This window comes from Camelus dromedarius, chromosome 5 (assembly GCF_036321535.1).
Source record: "Camelus dromedarius isolate mCamDro1 chromosome 5, mCamDro1.pat, whole genome shotgun sequence".
NCBI classification, from domain to species: Eukaryota; Metazoa; Chordata; class Mammalia; order Artiodactyla; family Camelidae; genus Camelus; species Camelus dromedarius.
In genome coordinates, this window is record NC_087440.1 from 38,179,719 (window position 1) to 38,202,507 (window position 22,789).

Sequence of the window (22,789 nt, forward strand, 5' to 3'; positions counted from 1 at the left end):
GTCTTTCACAGAGAAGTTTTCAATTTTGATGAAGTCCAGTTTATCAATATTTTTTCTCCAATTGTATCTTTGATGTGTTGTATCTAAAAAGATACCACCATAGCCGAGGTCATCTAGTTTTCTACTATGTTGTCTTCTAGGAATTCTGTAGTTCTCCAATTTACATTTAAGTCTGCGATCCATTTTGAGTTCATTTTTGTCAAGGGTGAAAGTCTGTATCTAGATTCATTCTTTTGCATGTGAATGTCCAGTTTTTCTAGCACCATTTGTTGGAAAGACTATCTTTGCTTTGTTGTATTTATTGCCTTTGCTCATTTGTCAAAGATCAGTTAACTGTTAATGGGTGTTTATTTCCGGGCTCTCTGTTCTGTTCCATTGGTCTAATTGTATGTTTTTCCCTCAATACCATATTATGTTGACTTACAGTAGTTTTATAGTAAGTCTTAAAGTCAGGTAGCATCAGTCTTCCAACTTTGTTCTTCTCTTTAAATATTGTATTGGCTTTAGGTCTTACCTTTTCTATATCAACTTTTCAATCAGTTTATTGATATCTGTAAAATAACTGCCTAGGAGTTTAATTGGGATTGCACTGAATCTGTAGATCAAGTTGGGAAGTGCTGACATCTTGATATTTTGTCTTCCTATCATGAACATGGTATTTCTCTCCATTTACAGTTGACCCTTGAATTATGTGGGCCCACTTATATGTGTATATTTTTCAACAGTAAATACTACAATACTACACATTCCATGGTTGGTTGAATCCACAGATGTGGAGCAACAGCAGGTATAGAAGTCCCACTATAAATTGTACACTGATTAACTCCCATATTGCTCAAGAGTCAGTAATATTTAGTTCTCTTTTGATTTCATTCATCAGAGTTTTGTAGTTCTTCTCATATGGATCTTATAGATGTTTGTTAGTTTATACTTAAAGGATTTCATTTTTAGACATGCTAATGTAAATGGTATTGTGTTTTTTATTTTAAAGTTCACTTATTCCTTGGTGTATAAGGGAAGCAGTTGGCTTTTGTGTATCAACTTTGTATCTTGCATCCTTCCTATAATCACTACTAGTTCCAGGATTTTTTTGGCAGATTGATTTTTCTACAAAGACAGTCATGTCATCTGTGAAAAAAAAATAGTTTTGTCTTCCTTTCCAGCCTGTATACCTTTGATTTACTTTTCTTGCTTTATTGCTTTAGCACATAGAAGAGTTTCAAGTACTTTCAACCACTCAGCCTTTTCTGACAGTCTAGAGAGGGGGAAGAGGGTGCCTTTGTTATTGCTGGCAGAGGTGGAATTCTGGTCTCCCCACTGATGTGGATGAGGAATGGGTTCCATGGTGTTTGCAGTAGGGTAGTGATAGTAAAAAATGTTTTTTCATGTTGGTTTTCTGATTGGTGATTTATTTGGGGTTTTTTTGTTTTTTCTTTTGCCTGTGCTCATTGGTGTTTCTGGGTTGCAGGCAGCTCTGTTGCTTGGTTCAGGATACAAAAGAAGCAAAAAGAAAATCCAGGAAACTCATTGTCATGTTGTTCTTCAAGTTCTAAGGTTGCTAGCCAACTTGCCTTCTCTCCACCTTTCAGGGTCTTTTGATTTTTTTATATATTGCACTCAGGAATTTTAGTTCTATTTAGTGGAAGAAGTAGGGAGAAATAGCTTCTCTTTTTGCATGGAACTGGATGGGTGAAATGGTCTAAAACTGAAATAATCCATTAAGAACTTACTTTAAGTGAAATGCTCAAAAATATTTTATTCTTAAAAATATTTTACCACCATGTTTTTGTAAGTCACTAAGATGTAAAGAAAGTTAAGTATATTCTTTGTTGTAAATATATATGCATGTACAAAAGTCTACTTTTTCTTTTAGGATTATGTACTGAAGGACTCTACCGTGTTAGTGGGAACAAAACTGATCAAGACAATATTCAAAAGCAGTTTGATCAAGGTAAGATGATAATTATATAAAATAAAATGATTGTTTTATTATTTTTCCTTTTGAAATTTCATATGAAAACATCCTAAGGATATAGATGTTGAGGGGAGAAAGTTTTGAAGTAATATTAGAAGTGTTTAATGGAATAGATACCACAGTCAAGAAACAGGAGAGCTATAAATCCATTACCAGAATTGGAAAAGCCATAAATTGTTATGAGCTTCATCTTTGTATATCAGGGACTGAACTTATTTAAAGATGCAGTTTAAATGTTTATTGTTTCTTCCTTCATTATATTGAGCCAACTAACTAACCATTAGGAATAAAAAACAAAACTAAATTCCCTACTCGTATTGAAGTAAATCTGTATGAGATCAAAAGTTTAAATGCAGAAATGAAAACTGTAAGTACTAGGGAGAAAAATGAGTGAATATTTTTAAAATCTTAGGGTAGAGAGAGGCCTAAACTTGACATTAAACCTAGAAAGCATGAAAGAGATGCTAAATTAGACTACCTAAAAATGTAAAGCTTCCGTATGAGAAACAGTGGATAAAGCAAATAAAATCAGGAGATAAACTATAAACTTGGGGTGGCTATGGAATTTTTTTTACAAGATTAAGCAGTTCATATCAGAAGAAAGCAACCAACAAATACATGAAAATGTGCTCAGCCTCTGTCATTATAAAGAAATAATTAAAACAAAAAGATTGCATTTATTTTATTATGAGAGTAGAAAAGATTGTTCTTGGGAGGAAGGCAAGCAGATATGTTACACACTGTTGGTTGTGAATGAGTTAGGTATCTTTGCTGGAGAGATTCCATTTGTAAACATTTGTGTTACAGAAGTCTTTGTGAAGTATACCAAGGTAATTATTGCAGCATTGTTTGTAATTTTTTTAAAAGGCAGGAGGAACACACATGTTTACAAGTAGAATGCTAGATAGCCATATAAAATAATGAAGATTTATGTGTGTTGAAATGGTAAAATGTCGGGTTGTTGAGTGGAGGGTGGGATATGTGTGTGTACCTTGTTTTGAAAGAGTATTTATTGTTTAGTATTTCATTAAAAAATATTTTGTTAGAAAAACTGTTTAGACTTTACCAAATTGGTACAATTTCACTTCTCCTAATGAAGGAAGAATAGTAGTTAGTGCCAGGGCCTCTTGAATTATACTTTCCGATTTTGTTTTCTGTTTCTGCCACTTAACTGTCTTTGTGCCCTAGGGAAGTTACTCTTTAAATCTCAGCTTTTTCATATCTAGAATGGGAGTGGTAAGAGTAAATAACTGAGGAATAATGAGATACAGTGCATATGATGAGTTTTCTGTGTCAGGTACCATGTTATTAAATGTTCATTGGGTAGCTGTTATTACAAAGAATGTAGCCTGCCTAAGGAAATAAGCTTTAATACATGAAAGTTTTTATTATTTAATCTTTATAATATTTTTAAATGAAATAAATCTAAATGTTCAGTAATAGAATATTATATAAATTTTTAAATCAGGGGGAATGCTTTGTAGCCATTAAAATTGTTTATATAGGGCAAACTGTAAGGGTGGTTGATTCTTGGTTAAGGATACGTGTGAGTTCTTTTTTCTTTTTTTCATTATTCTTGCAAATTTTCTGCAAGTTTGAAACTACAGTTAAATGTTACCTGGCTCCCCCCAAAAAAGTTTTTAAGTGTTGCTTATGCAATTTTAATAATTGGATAATACCTCAAGAATGAAGTCCAATATAAAATCTATGTATGATTTGTCTTTTTTTTTTTCCAATGAGCAGAAAAGGGCTGAAAAGAAACATGCTGAAGTATAAACAGTGATTATCTCTGGGTGATGGGGGTTATTTTTTTCCTTTTGTAGGTCTGCATTTTTACATTTGCTATCATAAGTATTCATTATATTTATAATAAGGAAAATGTGACTTTTTAAATAGCAAATTAACCTTATGATATACTTTAATATGTTTCATTCCTGTTTTTTAATTCAGAATTTCACTAAGTTTAAATTTAAACTATTTTGTATTGTAAAAATTTAAGTATAAATTAAAGAGTTGAAACTTGAATTTATATGCATGATTCCTGTCTTTTGTCTTTCTACTTATGGTCTCTTTTAAATAGCTTATGTAAATAAAATGTTTTAAAAGAAAAAAGTTATTAGTAAAAGCTAATATTTAATATTGTTCATATACTAATAAGCCTAATAGCATTTTTTTTTTTTTTGTAACAGAAAATTCTTCTTGCTTGATTCTCTTTTCCATTATCTATAGTTTGTCAGGCAAACATACATTAAAACAGTGGGGGAAGGATGGATGAATTAGTCTGTAAAGAAAGGTGGTCTGTGAGAAGGTGGTTGATGTCTTTGGATCTTCAAGTACCTATTTAGCTTACTTCTCCTGTAATAAAATTTAAATTCTATTGTATAAATTACAAATTTGAATTTTTATCTTGTAGATCATAATATCAGTCTTGTATCTATGGAAGTAACAGTAAATGCTGTAGCTGGAGCTCTTAAAGCTTTCTTTGCAGATCTGCCAGATCCTTTAATTCCATATTCTCTTCATCCAGAGCTATTGGAAGCAGCAAGTAAGTATAGCTGCCTTTTTTTTTTCCTGAGAGATGATGACAGTGGGTTTTATATGTTGATTCCTGTGTGTTAAAGTTGGTCATGCACTTAGAATATGTAGCTAATAAAAATTCAACTTCTAGAACTGTATCTTAAAACTGTTTTTCTTTAAAAGTTTTACCTAGCCTCTCAAGTGACTAGGTGCTCCTAGAAGTTGGTTCGTTGTACTAGAAGTTTGAGATTTGTTTTTAATTCAAACTCAAAGGCGTTGTAAGAAAAAGAAATAAATTCTTCAAATAAATGTATCTGTAATGTACCTCAGTAAAATATTACCTCTGTATGGTCTATACACATGTACATAAAATTGTTTTTAAGTCAAAAAAATTAACTTTGGCTTTATGTCTTGATTCAATTTTTGAAAAAGTAAGGAAAGTATGTGCTTATTCATGGCACCATCATTCATCCAGATGTTTCTATTAAGCAATATCTGGAAAATGAGAGAAAAGGTCTATTTGAGTATTAGGTAACCTAGTGCTTTTACTGCTTGTGAAGAAAAATATTTGATAAGCAAAGTGAATTGTAAATAAATAGAAGATGATGCGTTAAATCAGGTGTTGGCAAACTATGGTCTGCAGGCCAAATTCAACTTGCCATCTGTTTTTGGAAGGCTTGCAAGCTAGGAATGGTCTTTCACATTTTTAAATAGTTGAAGAAAATTTTATGACATTAAAATTATATGAAATTCTTTAAAAGTTTTATTAGAACACAGCCATGCTTATTTGTTACATGTTGTCTGTGGCTACTTTTGTCCAGCAGTTGCAGGATTAGATAAGATACTTAAAATACTTAGTCTGTAGCATGAATATTAAGAGCCTAACAGACTTATAAGTAATTAGTTAATTCTTATTAATATACCATTTCCCGTTTTACCATCCCCAATTGACTGATCTTCAGTTATTAGCTTTACTTGTGAAAATTCAGGCTATTGTAATAGATGATAATGTATGTATTAGCAGTTTCTTTAGAACATTTTGTCTTTGTTTACCTCTCCTAATATGTTTCATACACATTCTTGATTTTCTTTTACAGTAAGCATAGCAAGAAGTTTTATCAGATATTTTTTAATGTATGAGTTTCACACAAATTTCTCACTACTTTAATTTCACAGAAATCCCAGATAAAACAGAACGTCTTCATGCACTGAAAGAAATTGTTAAGAAATTTCATCCTGTAAACTATGACGTGTTCAGATACATAATAACACATCTAAACAGGTATTTTTATTTTTCATTTTTACAAATAAAATGCACTACGGATTTCAAACTTGTAACTTTATAAATTGGGTGATTATAAAATAAAGAGGGAGACAAGCTAACATACATTCAGTTTTGGTTCTTTAAATTATTTTTTCTGTATTTTTAAAACAGATTTTTCAACAGCTTGTTTAAAGAAAGGTATATGACCCTTTGGTTCATGTAGTGATTATATAAATAATAAGTGTGGTGAGTACATTCCCTTTGTCTCTGCTCTTCTATAGAATCTTAGAATTTTAGTTATGAAATGACAGATAATTAACCAAATCAACCTATTTAAAGTTGATAAATTGAGGTTTAAAGAGAGAAATCATATGCTCAAGTGACACATCTTATGATTAGAACCCAAGTCTTATTAAAAGGTTTATTTGCTTTTTCTTTCATAGTGTGTTTCTTTTTGTATATTTTGCTTGTTTTGTTTATGGATATTCCTTATAGTGAAATTTTATCAGAAACTTGAATTCTTATTACTATCTACCTTGACTGCTACTGAAATGCAGGACATTAATCCTGTATCAATAGCCCTAAATGTGTTAAGCTTCAAGTTTGTGCTTTTTTAAAATAAAGATAATCTTCGTAATGCAATTTATTAAATGAGAAGAATATTAATATTGCATAATAGCTCAAAGTTCAAGACTACAGAGTTAAATAGGCTTGGTTTTGAAACATTTTTAGTTCTGTGGCCTTGGGCAGATTTCTTAAGCTTCCTAAGTCTTGATTTTCTTAACTGTAAAAATGAGAAGACTAACACCTCACAAAGTTGTTATTGAGACTGAATAGAATTATTAGCATTTGCACTAATTTTTTTTAAAAGTCTACTCTTTTCTACTAACATTTTAATGAACTGGGGTTTGATTTTTTAGCTAATAATGTCAGTGACCAAACCAAGTACATTTCAGTCTGTACCTCTTAAAAGAGCACATTAAGCAATGTTTAAAGCTTTATTATTGTTACCAGTGTACCATAGAATTATATTAGCACTTGTGGTAATCCTTCTTTGACATCTCTCTCTCTGAGAAAATACCAGCATACATAGAATTGGAGTATAATTAGTAGAATTTTCCTCTTTTGAAAATTACCATATAAGTGATTCATGATTTAACAGATGTGTACAGGATAGTAGAGGAGATCTTACCTAATACCTTACCTAATATGGAATGTAAGGATGGTATATGAACATATTACCGTCTGGCCTGAATAAAGTGCTGAATTAAGAATCAGAGTTCATTAAAAAGCATAGGCAGAAGGGACAAAGGGAAGAGCATGTTCGAAGAATCACAGTGCTAGCCCACCATCAGTGTTATATTAGACACTGTGTTTGACTCTGATAATACAAGAATTAATGACACAGGCAAAAGCATATTGATGTGCTGAGGAACAGCAAAGAGGTCTATGTGGTTTGAGCAGAGTGAAGAACAGGACAGTGCTACTTACTCAGAGTGTAGCCTTTTGACTAGCTTTAGTCTTCAAAATATTTTACTGACACAGAGGTTGCTTTCATGTATGTCACTAAGTGCACTGTTGAGTTCCACTGACACTTATGGGGAGCAAGACTTTGTCAATGAAAAAAGCTTTTATGTTTGTTACTCTGAATGGTATGGTGAGCCACTAGGGAACTGAGAAATAATATCACTAGACTTAACTTTTAGAAGAAATACTCAACTAGACTATAATGGGTACTCTTTGTGCCAGATACTTTTATATAAGCACTATAGAAACATAGCAGTAGATAAAATATATAATGGATGATTGACAAAGTACAAAAATTAATCCATGGAGTTGTTCTTTGGTTTTATTCTCTTTCACCTTTCGTATTCAGTGAGTTATTGTTTCAAATAAGTTCTGTCTCCTAATTATTTTTCCTTTTCATTCCTCTACCACTGCTAAGTTTAAATTTTATCATTTCTCATTTAGGAAACTCTGGTTTCTTTGTCATTGAGCTCTCTGCTAATTTTTCCTCTTGATTCTTTCTTGATTCTGATGCCATAATGATCTTTCTAAAAGCTCTGTCTGTAAAGATCACTTACATCCTGAAGAAAAAAATCGAAATTGTTTAACATTAAGTGGTTTGACTTCTTCAGTTAACATCTTCTTTCCTTTTCCACCTTGCACACACCAAATGCCACTGTATTAACTAATCACTTAACCAGAAGTATCGGTTTCTGTCTAGTCCCTTATCACATCTTAACATGAGTGCCTCAGTCATTCTCAGAATTTCAGTCTTCAGACCAACAGCATCAGCATCAGCATCAGCATCAGCATCACCTGGGAATTTGTTTGTAATATAAATAATCAGGCCCAATCCCAGACATAATTATCAATCTGTTTTAACAAGCCCTCCAGGAGGTTCTGATACACACTGAGAACCACTGTTTTGACTAAATTACTCCTTCCTATCGTTTTACCAATGTCTATCGCTCTTTTTTTAAATTATTATTATTTTTTATTATATATTTTTTTGAAGTATAGTCAGTTTACAATGTGTCAGTTTCTGATGTACAGCACAATACTTCAGTCATATAGGAATATACAGATACATATTTTCATATTCTTTTTAACCATAAATTACTGCAAAATATTGAATATAGTTCTGTGTGCTATACAGTATAAACTTTTTGCTTATCTATATTTTATATGTAGTAGGTAGTATCTGCAAATCTCGAACTCTCAATTTATCCCTTCCCACCCTCTTCCCCGCCCCAGTAACCATAAGTTTGTTTTTTATGTCTGTGAGTCTGTCACTGTTGACTCAACTCAAACATAATGTTTTCAAGGAAGCCTTCCCAGACCACCCTCATCTCTAACTGATTTGGTGCCTTTCCTTTGTATCTTTTGACTCAGCAATTAGACTTGATGTGCATATTCTTATGTCTTTCAAATCTGTAGGTATTTTCAGGATCTGAATTTGACCACCACATAGACACACCTGACTGAGCCCACTCTACACTATATGTTAACAAAAGGTTGATTTTCTTTTGAATATTCTAATTTAGCCTCTTAACAAATAGTGTAGTGACTTTCACCACAGAACACATGTTTTTAGGGCACATATTTTAACTCAAGAGGAGCAACTCCTATGTCTGGGGGGGGCAGTCCTTTGGTTTATATTTTAAATTTTTGATATGCAAATTTATAAAATTTTCCTGCTACTTTGCATACTGGGCTATTTCTTTATGTGTGAAGTGAGAGGGTTGAATAAAGTATCTAAAACTTCCTCCCAATTTAATAACTTTGAATTATAATTCAAGATTTGTTTCTTAGATTTCTTGCTTATTACGGACTATGGTAGTAGTGCTTGCTCACATATTTAAAGGACTGGATGCAAATTAGTTAATGTATGGCCATTTGTAAACTTTTGTTAAATCATAAGAATTTTAAGGTGGAATGTGTTTCTGTGAACTGTTGTCATTGAAATTAAGTTTCTAACAATGTACAAGGTAGTTAATTAACTGATTGAAAAGATCGATTTTTAGAATACTAGAAACTTAACTTTTTGAAAGTTGAAAAGTTTCCTGATTGGAGGATACAATTTTTCCAAAGTAAAGACCATCTTTGATTCTCATAAGGGATGAATTTTACTGCTTTCCTCTATTATTAGAATGTAGTTGAACATGGAATGCACAAGAAGAAAAATGTTTTAAATTTGAAGTTAAGATTTAAAAAAGGTAAAAACAAATCGTCTGAAATAGTATTCTCTAATTGTAATGAGTTTTGATTGATTTCTAACTGGTTTTTTTCCTATCATAATTTCAGGGTCAGCCAGCAAAATAAAATCAACCTAATGACAGCAGACAACTTATCTATCTGTTTTTGGCCAACTTTGATGAGACCTGATTTTGAAAACCGAGAGTTTCTCTCTACCACGAAGATCCATCAATCTGTTGTTGAAACTTTTATTCAGCAGTGTCAGTTTTTCTTTTACAATGGAGAAATTGTGGAAACTGCGAACACTGTGGCTCATCCACCACCTTCAAACCCAGGACAGTTGGTGGAACCGATGGTACCGCTTCAGTTACCACCACCATTGCAACCTCAGCTGATACAACCACAGTTACAGGCGGATCCTCTTGGTATTATATAAGTAGAAAGTGATTGCAGGCAGCCTGAAATTGGACAAAAAGCAAATCTAGACATGCATGTTTCAGGGTTCAGTAGTATACTTCATGTTTCTTACAAATAATTCACATTCAAAATGATGAGACATTTTCTCTTCGAGCTATATGGTATTCCTTATTCATTTACATTACAAATCTAAGACCATGTGCTAAGCATGACTGGAGAGGTTTAATTTTTATAAACAAAAATAGCTATAAAATACAAAGCTGCTGTTGCATGCAACCTTATTGCAATCAGTATATCATTCCTGTGGCATTTTCTGTCACATTATATTGTGAATAAAATTTTTCTATAGAAATTAAATGATTTAAAAACTCACATATATGAAACATTTAATGCTTTTCAGCCTGCTTTATGGCTGGTTTTGTTATTTGATGTGCTAATTTGAGCAACTTAATTTACTTTTAGCAGTCTGTGTAGATAACTAAAAGCCCACGTAAGTATTTTATAATTTCAGGCTACTATGCCATGCTTGGAAGTTGTTTGAAAGAAAGAAAAATACACTTAACATATTTCTATACCTTCACCTTCTAAGTAAACCTGTGGATAATTTGATGGGGGTAAACGAACATATTTCTTGTACACACATACCAAGGACATGCTTGTGGCTAAAGTGAGTTGATAATGTTGTGCAAAGGATAGTTGTCACCAACTCATTTCTTTGTAGTCCATAATGAAACAAACATCTTGTATACTGTTAATTCTGTAAACAGATGCATGTTCAAAAGATCTATTATGGTCTTGTAATCTTAATCTAATATATTTTAGATATTTTAATTTTTTCCCTCTTGGGAAATACATTTAGTATAGTGCAGAAAAAACTTCATGACATTTTCATATAAGGTTATATAACTTTTCATACATAAACATGAAATTTGTTGTAGAAAATTCTTTAAACCAAACATTTTAATCTAGGGCTTCAATTTAATCTGTCCCTTGAATCTATTTTTATGTGGCCCTTAAAAAACATATCCAAAAATCCATTGCTAATATAGCAATAAAAAATACTTTGGGTACTGACAGCCTCTTTGGAGTATGTATATATAAAGTTGCAATCTTGTATTCGTATTCTTTTCTGTGATATGTTGTACTAAAATCCAAATGGCTTTTGCACCATTTTTTTAAACCAATTTTTTTCCTTTGATGTTGGTACCAGATTTGCTGTAAATGACTGCTGCTTTTGGGTTTAAACATTTTGTTAGTGGAGTTACAACCAAAACACTAAATTATGGATAAAATTTTCAGAATAGGTGGCATAGGTAAATTTTGTTAGGCTTTATTCAGAATTTGTTTATTATCAAACCATGCCGTTTTTTCCCAGAAAGGAAAAAAAAAAAATGGGATTTTTTTGGTTGTTGTTGCTAGGTTAAGTTTTGTGTAGTAAAAAAAAAAAATTTTTTTTTGGTCCATGGTGTGTAATCTTCATTCATACTGCAATTTTAAGGTTGTCTTATGTGTACTATAGTAAATAGATGATTTTGAGATTTGAGGCTCCTAAGAGTTTGATTTCCTCCATTTTTTCCTAAAATAAATGTTGTCTTTCCCAACTGTTATGTCCTAGGTATTATACTTCTAATTTTAACTTCAGAATCAAGATGTTGACATGAACCAGGCTGCTGTTGAAGTACATGTATATTATAAATTATCTTATTTGTGTTGTACTCTTCTTACATGTTATTATCTTTTCTAAGAAAACAAAGTCCCTATTATTCTTATTGCAAAGCACACAGGAATTAAGAAAGTACAGTAATTTTTAAAAAGAAAAATCCGGTAAATGTAGTATTCTTAACTTGTTCTATATTACTTATACCTATTGTCTATATAGCTTTAATTTATAGCTGTCAGTTTAACATTGGCATGTCTGGCAAAGAAAATTAAACTTTAAGAGTTTTATAAACTGTTTCTAGGTTGCTAAAGAATTTATTTTTCTACTATATATGGTATAGACAAAGCTCAAAACTATGTACAGGAAAAAAGCCTGACTATTTCTTTTGGAAGTAGGCTGAAAAGAGAATTTCCAGAACTGTTCATGTCTTCAGTTCATTGGGTCATTACTTTGCTATTGTAATATGTGAATCCCAGTTTATTTAAGCTATTCTCTTTTATACTGTGTTAACTTAACTTTCATGTGCATTTAGTACCACTTTTGTTATTAAAACTAGCATTTACCATTTTCCACATTTACTACCTTGCACCTTCCCCAAAATTTATCTCCACGTTTCTATGCATTCTATAATTGATTTGAAAAGCTTAATAGTGGGTCATTTAAAAATCTACTTTTGGTTCAATTAACCAATAGATTACAGTTAATTGAAAATTAAAGTGCGGTTTAAAGCTCAGTCTGTTACACTGAATTGATTGCGTTTGTTTTTGCCAAGGGTTTAGCTATATTTTTAAATATTAGAAAAATAATTCTAAGAACAAAATAATATAATTAAACTTTTTTCTGGTAAGTTACTGGAAGGTTTCACTGTTTAGGGATCTATTATATATGAGACTTTTTAAAGGATGAAAAGAATATTAGATAGTCTCATAATTATGGGTAAACATTAAGGCATTATATTTTATAGTTTTAAATAAAATTCCGTCTATACACATGTTGCCATCGTTTCATTTAAGCTTTAGTGATTGTAGTTTTTACAATACTGTACTTAATGTTACCTAGATTAGCAATATAAAGCATAGTGGTACTCTTTCAAATTTTCAATAAATCTATTGGAAGTCAAATTATATTCAACAGACACTTATGAAGATATACAGTTAATTTTAGAACAAAATTCAGGCACAATGTATTTTCATTTGAAATAGTATTTGTTAGCAGTGCTTTTTTCCCTTAACATTTACAATGTAAATAATGTAGGTAATAGCAATCTAACTTAGCCAAAAAGCAGCTTTTATTTTCCATACTATATGTAAATAATGTAATTTTTTTTTTTTGAGGTACTGGAATTTAATTTCTAATCTCTCTTAGATAGAAACAAAAGGGAACAATTGGAATAAATTCTTAGACCTTAGCTTCCATGGTGATTTTTAGTTTTTTATACAGTAATAATTGTGATGCTGATTGTCAACTGGATATAAATATATATATATAATTTTAAAAAGTCAAAAGTGCTTTGTTTCTTTGTTTATAATTAATGTAATTTTGTGCTTCACCCACAGGATGCTGCAGTAAATTAAATATCACTGAAGCTTCTTCTGTATAAAGAATGCTATGAATAAAACATTAAGAAGCTGTGTAATTTTAAGCTATAGTTGCCTCTAATTTTACCATTTCATTGGTAAAAATCAGCTAATTTTTTTTCATAAAATAGGAAAAAATGTTTAAATTATGTCAATATTAATGAAAGTTTTATTAGGGAAGTGTATTATTGAGCTCTTACTGTACCATGAGAGGAGATCCAAAATTTATTCTGGACGTATACATATGGATGAAAATTCAGTTTTAAAATGTTAAGGAAAACAAGATTGCACAGGTTTTTAAGACTCAAATGTTACCTGGATCTGAATTTTGAGCTGTGGCTGGGCGTTCTTTTGAGCCATTGGAAGTATTTTGAAGCTTGTAGTTTGTAGCAGTGATGCTAACATTGAAGAATATATTATTTTTGTTTTCATGGTTTATAAATATTGAGTCAAACTTTATGGGTATATGTTGTCAGATTCTATGGATCTGGGAGGTCAGTTTGACCTGAATTACTCTGTTTGTCTTGAATTTAATTCTTTTAATTAAGTACCTTTATTCTTAGGCTGTTGAACAGTTTCTGATTTGTTTCAAAACTTTCACATTTCCGAATTTTTATTGTATTTGAACTCTTGAAGTTCTCTGAAGCCGTTTCAATTTATCAAATGTCTAAAAATAAAATTTTCTAAGATTTATTAAGGGAAGGAACTACTCTTCAAAGTTGATTTCTTATGGTAGCATCTGTGTGTAGTTAAGGAGACTGTATGCAGTAATGACATCTTATATTCAGTATCCAGTCATTACATGTGATCAAGTACCATGATCTTTTTAAAGGAGTTAAAATCAACTAAGTAATGAACTTTGGGAATAGTCACTATTCACTTGAACCTCATCATCATCCTATGAGCATGATTCCATTGTTTCCCTTTTATTTTTATCGTGGTGGGGAAGGGATCCATAGTTCTTACAGTGTTCAAGTCTTAAAATATTCACTCTTAGTCTTTCATAGAAATTTTGCAGGCAGTAGGAATGATTTTGAAAAGCTAATCAATGGTGGTCAAAGGTAAGACTTCAGTTATAACTAAGTTTAATGTATGAAATGTAAATCTTGAATGCAACATTGGCAATTCTGGTTTAGTTATTTTTACTCATAGTTACAAGAGTGCTATGACCTTCAATATATGCACTTCAGCTGCAAGTAGTTATCAAAGAATTTGTAGTTTAGAAATAACTTGTTTATTCCTGCAGTATAGATTTTGTATTCAACTTTGTTTGCCTCAAGTGATGAAAATTACTATGAACAGTTTGATAGTGACTCTTTTGTTCTGATAGTTTGTGATACTTAGTTAAGATTTCCTTAGTTTAAGACCTGTTGTTTTCAAATTTGTTTCTGTTTTGTATTATGTCTTATTCCAGTATAAGTGGTATTGGTTTAGTTACTGACTTAAAATATTTATTAACTGCTTCACTGATTCATCCAGATTAGTTTTAATTATGGATCTGTACTCACCAGATCATTTTCTGATGACCTTGAGCTTAATGTTTTGCCCTTACCACTGAGTATTTTTTAGGTACTCACCAGTTTTGAAGCTATCTTACCAGTTTCAGATTTGGAGCTCTTAGTTCCCCTTTTCTCTAGATTCTTGATATTTCATTTTATCCAAATAAATGCCTTGTAGGTGTTCAATGAAGCCAACTTATATTTAGTACCTTAAAATGGTAAGTAAAATTAGAAGCTATGTATACTTCCTACTGTTATTAATTATTTTATTAATTATGTTATTGTTTACTAATTATTAATTTGTGCAGGACTTGTTATTTCAGATGTGTAGTTAAAAAGATTTTTTTTAAACTCTAGTTATCTGAGAGAACGTAGTCTTCTAGACACCTTTTCAGATTTCTTGGAAATTTTATTTCCAGATTTTTCATCTTTATTCACACTCAAGGGTACAATTTTGGCTTATAGAGAGAAACCATTACCAGCAATGTACTTTTAAAATACAAACTAAAATCTGTTTTACCCCAATTTTTTATTACCAAATGACTTTTAAGTTACTTTAAAATGCACTTAAAAATTATTTTCATGGTATAGATCAGAGTGAGCAAACTTCATTTGTGAAAGGACAGACAATAAATGTCTTAAACTTTGCAGGCCATATAATCTCTAGCACTACTCAACTCTATTGTAGTACAAAAAATAGCCATAAACAATATAGAAATAAATGAACATGACTACATTCCAATAAAACTGTGTTTACAAAAAAGAGGCAGCAGACTGGAGCTTAGTTGACTGATCCCCTGCCTTAGATATTTAGTAAAATTAAATCTCCCAAGTTTTATTCATGTGGAATAATGTAACTCAAAATAATGTAGGTCAAAGTAAAATTTTACAAAGGATGATGACTGTTGCCCTCTGTTCTTACCACTTTTTTCCCCAAAGAGAATCATCCTTGTTTTAGTTGTAAGTAATAAGTAAATGAGAGCTAGGTAGACTAGTTCTTTTGAAAGCTCATAATACATTATTAAAACACTGCATCAGAAAGGTAGGAATTGTGATATAATTGTATACATCAGAACTGAATTGATCTCAGCTTTTTTTCCATTAAGGATGACTGAAAGTAATGTTTTTGAGGGCAGTAATTGCATCTCCACACACTACATGTTTATCATGATCGTATAGTGAATATTTCAATAAATTGTTATATAGATTAATGAAATGATTAATACTTTTAAACTGCTAACTTGAAAATCAAAATCATGTCCATAATGGATCTAAAAGTATGTGACCATCATTTAGTGGATGATCTCTTCAAGCTATAGGTCTCTACTTCTGAAATCTTTCTGGATTTTTTAATCTATATTGAAGTGCTATATGAGGCTTATAAGTGGCAGATCATAACAGATTTAGACTTAAGTTCAAATATATTCCTTCAGGTAAAAATAACCTTTCAAGTTTTAAGAATGTGCTGGCTTTTGAGTGGTTTTTTTTTTTTTTTTTTTTTCTGTTTATAGCAGTGGTTTCCATATACCAGCATCACTTGTGGGAGCTTCTTAAGACTCAGGCTATCCAGAAGCTATCCAACTAAACAAATCTCTTGAGGTACAAGAGTGAGAGATTTAATTCCCAGTTAAGTGCTTTTATAATCCATCTAGGGGGCACGAAATGGAGTTCTTGGAAGAAAAATTTCATATGGTAAGGATTAATTACATAGAAAAAACCTTGATATTCAACTTTAAATAGTTACTGATCAAATTTATAATTGTAATAAGCTAGTCAAAACTAAGCTTTTTTAATGGCAGAGATCTGGGCATACTAGGAAACTTTTAATGTTATTTCCCAGAAAACTCGGTTGTTTACAATTCCTTCTCCCCTTTTCTGTGAAGAAAAAAGTAAAGAGGGGAAACTGTGATAATGAAGAGGGTAGGGCATGGATTTGGAGGCAAGGGAAAGCAATTTGCATTGTAGAATGTTTTTTAGTAATATAATTTTATACATCCTGAGTTTTCCAAAGTCACCATTTTCATTTTTCTGCCACTTTTTAATACTTGCCTTATAAACACTACAGGGGTTCAGTTTTCAATGAGATGTATTAGGTCTCAACAGATCAACACACCATCTAACATAAAAGCAAGATAACTTTCAAAGGGCATATTTTTAAAGGCATCAATGTGATGTGGAAATGACTGAGTCTAAAATAGACTCAGTCCCACAGAAGGGAGAACTATTCAGAGGTTAGTGGGAGAGCAGAAACTTTTTTAAAATCTTCCTGATTAAAACTAAAGTAAAATATTAAAATAGGTTAGGCCTAGGCAGAGGACCATGTTAAGAGAAAAACCAGCTATACTTTTAGTGATTGCATAGGGCTGGAGTTATAAAATTGGAGGTTTTGAAAGAACAGTGAGTCTGTCAAGATATTTATTGAGTGTTGAAGCTTAGTGAGGCTCAAAAATCTAAGAGCTGAAAATTTCTGACAAGCAGAGCAGAATCTCTTGCAATCTTTCAAGGGTGAGGAAACAAGCATCTGGGTTCTCAATTGAAAACTTTGTATCTGTACCCTAGGAATGGGAATGAATTGGCCTAGTTCTTAACAAAACTTTTAGCTCTGCCTAACGTAAGAAAGGAGAACCCTCTTCAGAGGAAGGAATTGTCTTGGAGGTTCTATAGTTTTTTTATACATAATATTCATCATAAAATTAAAAATTACTAGATATGTGAAGCAACAAAATCGTGACAGTTAACCCAGAGAGGAAAAAGTACAATTGAATCAGAATGATCTTGATTGTGGAGTTAGACAATGTTTTTTAAAAGTAATTATGATTTAATATGAAAGAAAGTGGGAGAGAAAGTTTGACAAATAAATGGCATGAAATTTTTCATCAAATAATTTTTTGTTTGAAAAAACATATTTTAGAAATAAAAAAAAGATTTTTTAAGAATTCCCTAGATGTAACATTGTGTGCACTAGAAAACAAGATTAGTGAGCTATAAGATGATTATCAATAGATAATACCAGTGAAGCAGGAAATGTTCAAAATGTCTAACATACAATTTAGAGTCTTGGAGAGAATGGAGCAGAAACAATGAAGAGATTATGACCAACAATTTTCCAAAATTCATAAAAAAGCCCACAGCCTTTTCCAGTCAGGCAGAACTAAATGTTAAAAACCTACACCTAGGCACACATGGCAAAAATGCTGAAAATTTAAGACAGGATATTTGTAAAAGCAGCTAGAGAAAAGACATTACCTTCAATAGGGCACCATTAAGACAGTTGATACCTCGATAGAAATGGTCAAGGACAGACAGCAATGGAATTACCTCTTAAAAGTGCTGAAAGGGAAAACAAAAGCCAAAACCTGCCAATGAAAAGGTTCTTGTGGAATAAAGTTTGTTCCATTCAAATAAAATTAAGATACTTCATTACGAGTAGGCCTAGAGCAAATAAAAACTAAGGGAAGCAGAAGTGGTCTTAAGGCAATTTAACTACTATTGTCATTGAGACTTTCAACAGTTTAGTTCCTGAGGGACTCTGAGCATTAAGTCAGATTCCTTCTAAAACCTACAAGGTTTGGAGTTTTGGGTACCTAAGGTGAAAACTCTTAAATTAAGTTGAGGCTGTGAAATCCTTACTGAGACTAACCTACCTCTTCCAGCAACTCTTGATAGGAACTTAAAGATAGCCCAACCACCTTCAGGCTCCTGTGGGAAGTGGAGCTGAGAACATAATAGCTAAGGTGAATGAAGTAATAAAGACGTTACCACCAGTCAGTACTCAGGTCCATTTGAAGAATTCATGTATCAGAGAAACTGCTGAATAGGAGCAGGCTTTGATTTAGAAGTCACATTTGAACATTAGAGAATTCATTCTGGAGAGAAACATACTGAGAAATTCTTCCAAATCAAGCCTCAATGAATATTTGCAGCCATTTCGGAGAGTAATCTTATATGTGCATTAAATATGGGGAAGCATTCAGCAAAATACCTAATCTTTGTACACTGTAATGTTCACAGTGGAGAGAGACCTATGAATGTATTAAAATTTGAAAAAATCTTCACCTGTAAGTCAACCTTGATTGCACTTCAGAAAACTCAGATTAGCAAGAAGCCATATGAATGGAGTGACCGTGGAAAAAGCCTTAATTAACCCTAGAAGTTAACTCAGTGTACACCAGAATTTAATACTGGAGATACATACTGAGTTTGGTAAGGCCATCAGCCGCAAGTCAAACTCGTTTATTGAATGAAGCCAGCCTACAAGACGGCTCCCAATGGTGCTCCCAGTGTTCACAACTTTGCATGGTCTCCTACTTCATTTTATGAAGATTAGTTTCGTGTGATCAATAGAAAACAGCAGAAATGAAGGTATGTTAGTTTCAAGATTAGATAAAAGACTTTTTCCCTCTTGCGGGTATCCTTTATGATCTCTTGCTTCTGAAAGAAGCAAATTGTCATACTGTGAGTAGACCTGTGAAAAGTCCCACACAGAGGAACTGAAGTCTGGTCAGCAACTAGAGGAACTAAGGTCTACGAACGATTGTGTGAATGCGCTTGGAAGCTGATTCTCTTAACCCTAACTGACACCTTGAATAAAAATGTCACAAGAGATCATGAACCAGACCTACATGGTTAAGCCACTCCCAGATTCCTACCTTAGAAATGTAGTAAATATTGTTGAAAACTTTTGAGTTTGGGGATAATTTACACAGCAATAAATGCTAGTACAATTGCACCTCAAAGTTCATACAGGGGAGATACTTTGTGAATGCAATGATTGTGCCTGTCCTTCACTTCCAAGTCACAATTCCAAGTAAATCAGAAAATTAACACAGTCAAACCATGTATGTGTAGTGAGTGAGAAAGTGCTGCGTGCTAGATTAAATACCAGAAAACTCACTAATGAAAAATTATGTTTGTACTAAATAAGAGAGAGCCTTTATGAAGAAATCTGTTTTAAATACATGTCAGAGAACCTACACTAGACAGAAGTCTTATGAATGTACTGATTGTGGTAGTTCCTCTATTAAATACCACAGGAGCAGAGGCTGCTGAATTCACAAAGGAGAGAAACAGTGTGTGTGTGTCTATGTAGGAAGGCTTTCCCCAACAGATTAAGTTTGAATATGACAAGAGTAGTCATGCCTGAGTCACCATTAATGCATTGACTGTCAAAAGGCCTTGGAATCAGTTCCCAGTAGATATCAGAATTCATAATTGAAAGAAAATGTGTTTTCAAAGTGAGAAAGCCTCACAGAATCTGATGAAGTTATACATTACAGATTTTATATAGTCCAGAAACTATATAAATATATTTGTGGGAGGAGCTCGGAAGAGAACAATGAAGAATGCATTGAGGAAAGGGCATCTTATTTCACTTAACTAGTAATTCATAGTTAGGGAAGACTTACCAGTATGAAGTATTAGCTTATGGACTAGCAAACTTTATAAAGGGCCAGATGGTAAATATCTTAAGCTTTGTAGACCAAGAGTCCAAAATTGACAATATTATATACATACTTAGGAGAAAACAATTATCTACAAAATTTTCATTGACAAAAATTAATATCACATTGCAAATCATTTCCAGTTGAAGTTTGTGGAAATTCCACAATTGCACAGTTAAATAGTTTTATGTATAGAAATTTCTCTTGCAATTTCATAGAGGTCCAAAAAATGCTGGAATTACAGTGTGAATTTGAAAAGTACATCCAGTGCAAATTTTGGAATGAAGAATTCACTTGTTTTAACTTCTGATAGTACAGAAACTGTATGAAGCAGCTTGAAATTACTTTTGATTCAAACAATGGAAATTGTCATAGAAAGGACCTTACTGCAATTTAGACTTTGCATGTAAGAGCTATTTTGCCATACCTCCACAAAAGAAAGAAAAGGCAAGCATTTTATGTGAATATAACATTCAAAAGGAATTAAAAAAAAATGTAGTTATACAAGTATTTTTTAAACCACTGTTCCCACATACCTTCACCCTTCTCAAACCACCTTTATCTTACAGAAAGTCCAGTTCGTCCAGTTCCTATGTATAAGAATATAAATGACTTACAGCAACAAGAAGGTAAGGTTATTTGGACCAACTCTTCAACTTAGAACACATAGGAAAAAAATAGACAAAATTATTTCAAAAAAAATGATTTTAAAAAATTGAAAACTAACAGTGAGGAATTGCAGCCAGGAGTTTGGAAAGAAAAAAAGCCTAGATAAGTAAACCTGTGTTTGGAATCACTTTTCCCTTGAATTTTTTTGAGAATTTTGTAGGTGTTAGCTAATCAGCTCAGCAATGCTTCTGATGGCCTCTTGTAGGTATAGGTGGACAGAAATTGGAGTTCAAGACTTCAAGGTATTTTACAAAGAGTCTTACAGATTTGATGTCCATCTCAAAATAACAAGGCACGTGTGGACATAAGACAGCATGAAATAGAAGTAACAGAAACAACACAAAATTTAAAATATGCTTATTGAGCCCAAGGAGATAAAAGTCAAGATAGAGAATTTCAGCAGATATCTGGGAAAATACAGAAAAGTACCAAATGGAAGTTAGAGAACCCAAAAATATATTAATTGAATTTAAGAACAAAGGATGGGCTTATAGCAGATTAGACACACCTGAAGATAGAATTCATGAAAGACTAGTCAGAAGAAAATAAAATGAAACCAGAACTGAAAGAATAAAAAATACGGAGAAGAGAGCTTTGTGATGAATTTAATTGAACTCCCCAGAGAGAGCAGAGAGAGAAAGAGGTAGAAGCAATATATGAATGGATAATGGCTGAGATCTTTACGCAACTATCAATCAGGACAGCAAGCAACTGGTTCAGGTTTATGAATTAATCCCAAGTAAGCAAGAAAAACAAATCCACACCTAAGCATATCATAATAAAACTGCTGAAAATTAGACAAAAAATATCATAAAAGCAACCACAGAAAAAGTTACCATCGAAAGAGCACTGCTTATGCTAAATTCTGCTTTCTCAATCAAAATATTGGAAGCCAAACAACAATGACATTTTCTTTACCGAAAATTCAATACCAAAAATACTTGGCCCTGAAATAAAAAGCATTTTCAGACAAAGTAGAAAATGCTCTTAAAAACAAATACTGAAGAGCGTTTTTCAGGCAGAAGAAAACTGTCTAATAGAATGTTGATATGTAGGAAAGAGTGAAAATCAATGAAAAATACCTGGATAAATCTAAAAAAACAATAATAGTAAAAAGACTGTAACATCAAAGCCAGTAGAAAGGAAAAAATGAAATAATAGAAAACGCTTAATCAAAAAGAAAGGTGGAAAAAAAGAGAAGAGGGAAAAGAACAGAGAGGCAAATAAAGCGCAAATGTATTATGGGGCATTTAGACCCAAACATATTAATAAGAACATTGAATCTTTCCCACTATGGACATCTCCAAGACTAGAAAGTCTGCTGGATAGTATAGCTCGAGCAGTAGACCTGCTTATACCCAAACCTGTACCTTCTGCTAAGCTCTTTTCTATTCTGGACCACCCTGATATCTAGTAGCTTTCCCTGTCACTTGGTATAATGAGACAACAGAATTCCTGGATGTAAACAATGGTCCTAAACCAGGGATGATTTTGCTCCCCAGAGGACATTTGGCTAAGTCTGGAGCCATTTTTCATTTTCACGACCGTAGTAGAGGGAGTGCTATTGGCATCAACTTGGGTAGAGGCCAGGGATACGCCTGAACATCCTGCAATGCACAAGATTGTTCCCACACAAAGAATTATCTGGTCCAAAGTGCCAACAGTGTGAAGGTTGAAAAACCTTGATGTAGAATGTGTTGCCTTCAGAGCCTGAAGAGGCCTACCAGGTGCTGTACTTCCTTATTTGTACTATGGGATGCAGTATGCAGCAAATTCTTCTTTGGAGGGGATACCTGGCATGCATCTGACCATTGGACCCCTAAAAATTCCCTGATCTTCAGGGGGCTTATCTCATCATCTCATCAAGGACTCCACTTACCTGATCAGTGTGACATCAAAGTGATCAAAGTGATATTCCATCAGATGCCCAGACACATGTCTTCAAAATGTACTGTAACAGATGTTAAGAGAATTGGCATAGTTCTGAGGTAAAACTGTAAATGAATATTGTTTCTGCTCCACATGAAAGCAAACTATTTCTGATTCTTTTTCCTAACTGGAATATATT

The 22,789-nt window shown here is 32.5% G+C and overlaps 1 protein-coding gene across 5 annotated transcripts in view; it reads left to right on the forward strand.

Moving 5' to 3' along the window:
• Positions 1-13,818, forward strand: part of ARHGAP5 (Rho GTPase activating protein 5) — an 83,592-nt gene extending 69,774 nt beyond the window's left edge. For all 5 annotated transcript variants that reach the window (XM_064485881.1, XM_064485882.1, XM_031453557.2 and 2 more), the window contains exons 4-7: positions 1,874-1,951; positions 4,389-4,520; positions 5,669-5,774; positions 9,567-13,818. In XM_064485881.1, the coding sequence (XP_064341951.1) occupies positions 1,874-1,951; positions 4,389-4,520; positions 5,669-5,774; positions 9,567-9,894 (644 nt within the window). In that variant the 3' untranslated portion in view covers positions 9,895-13,818. The remainder of the gene's footprint in view (positions 1-1,873; positions 1,952-4,388; positions 4,521-5,668; positions 5,775-9,566) is intronic.
• Positions 13,819-22,789: the final 8,971 nt, after the last annotated feature.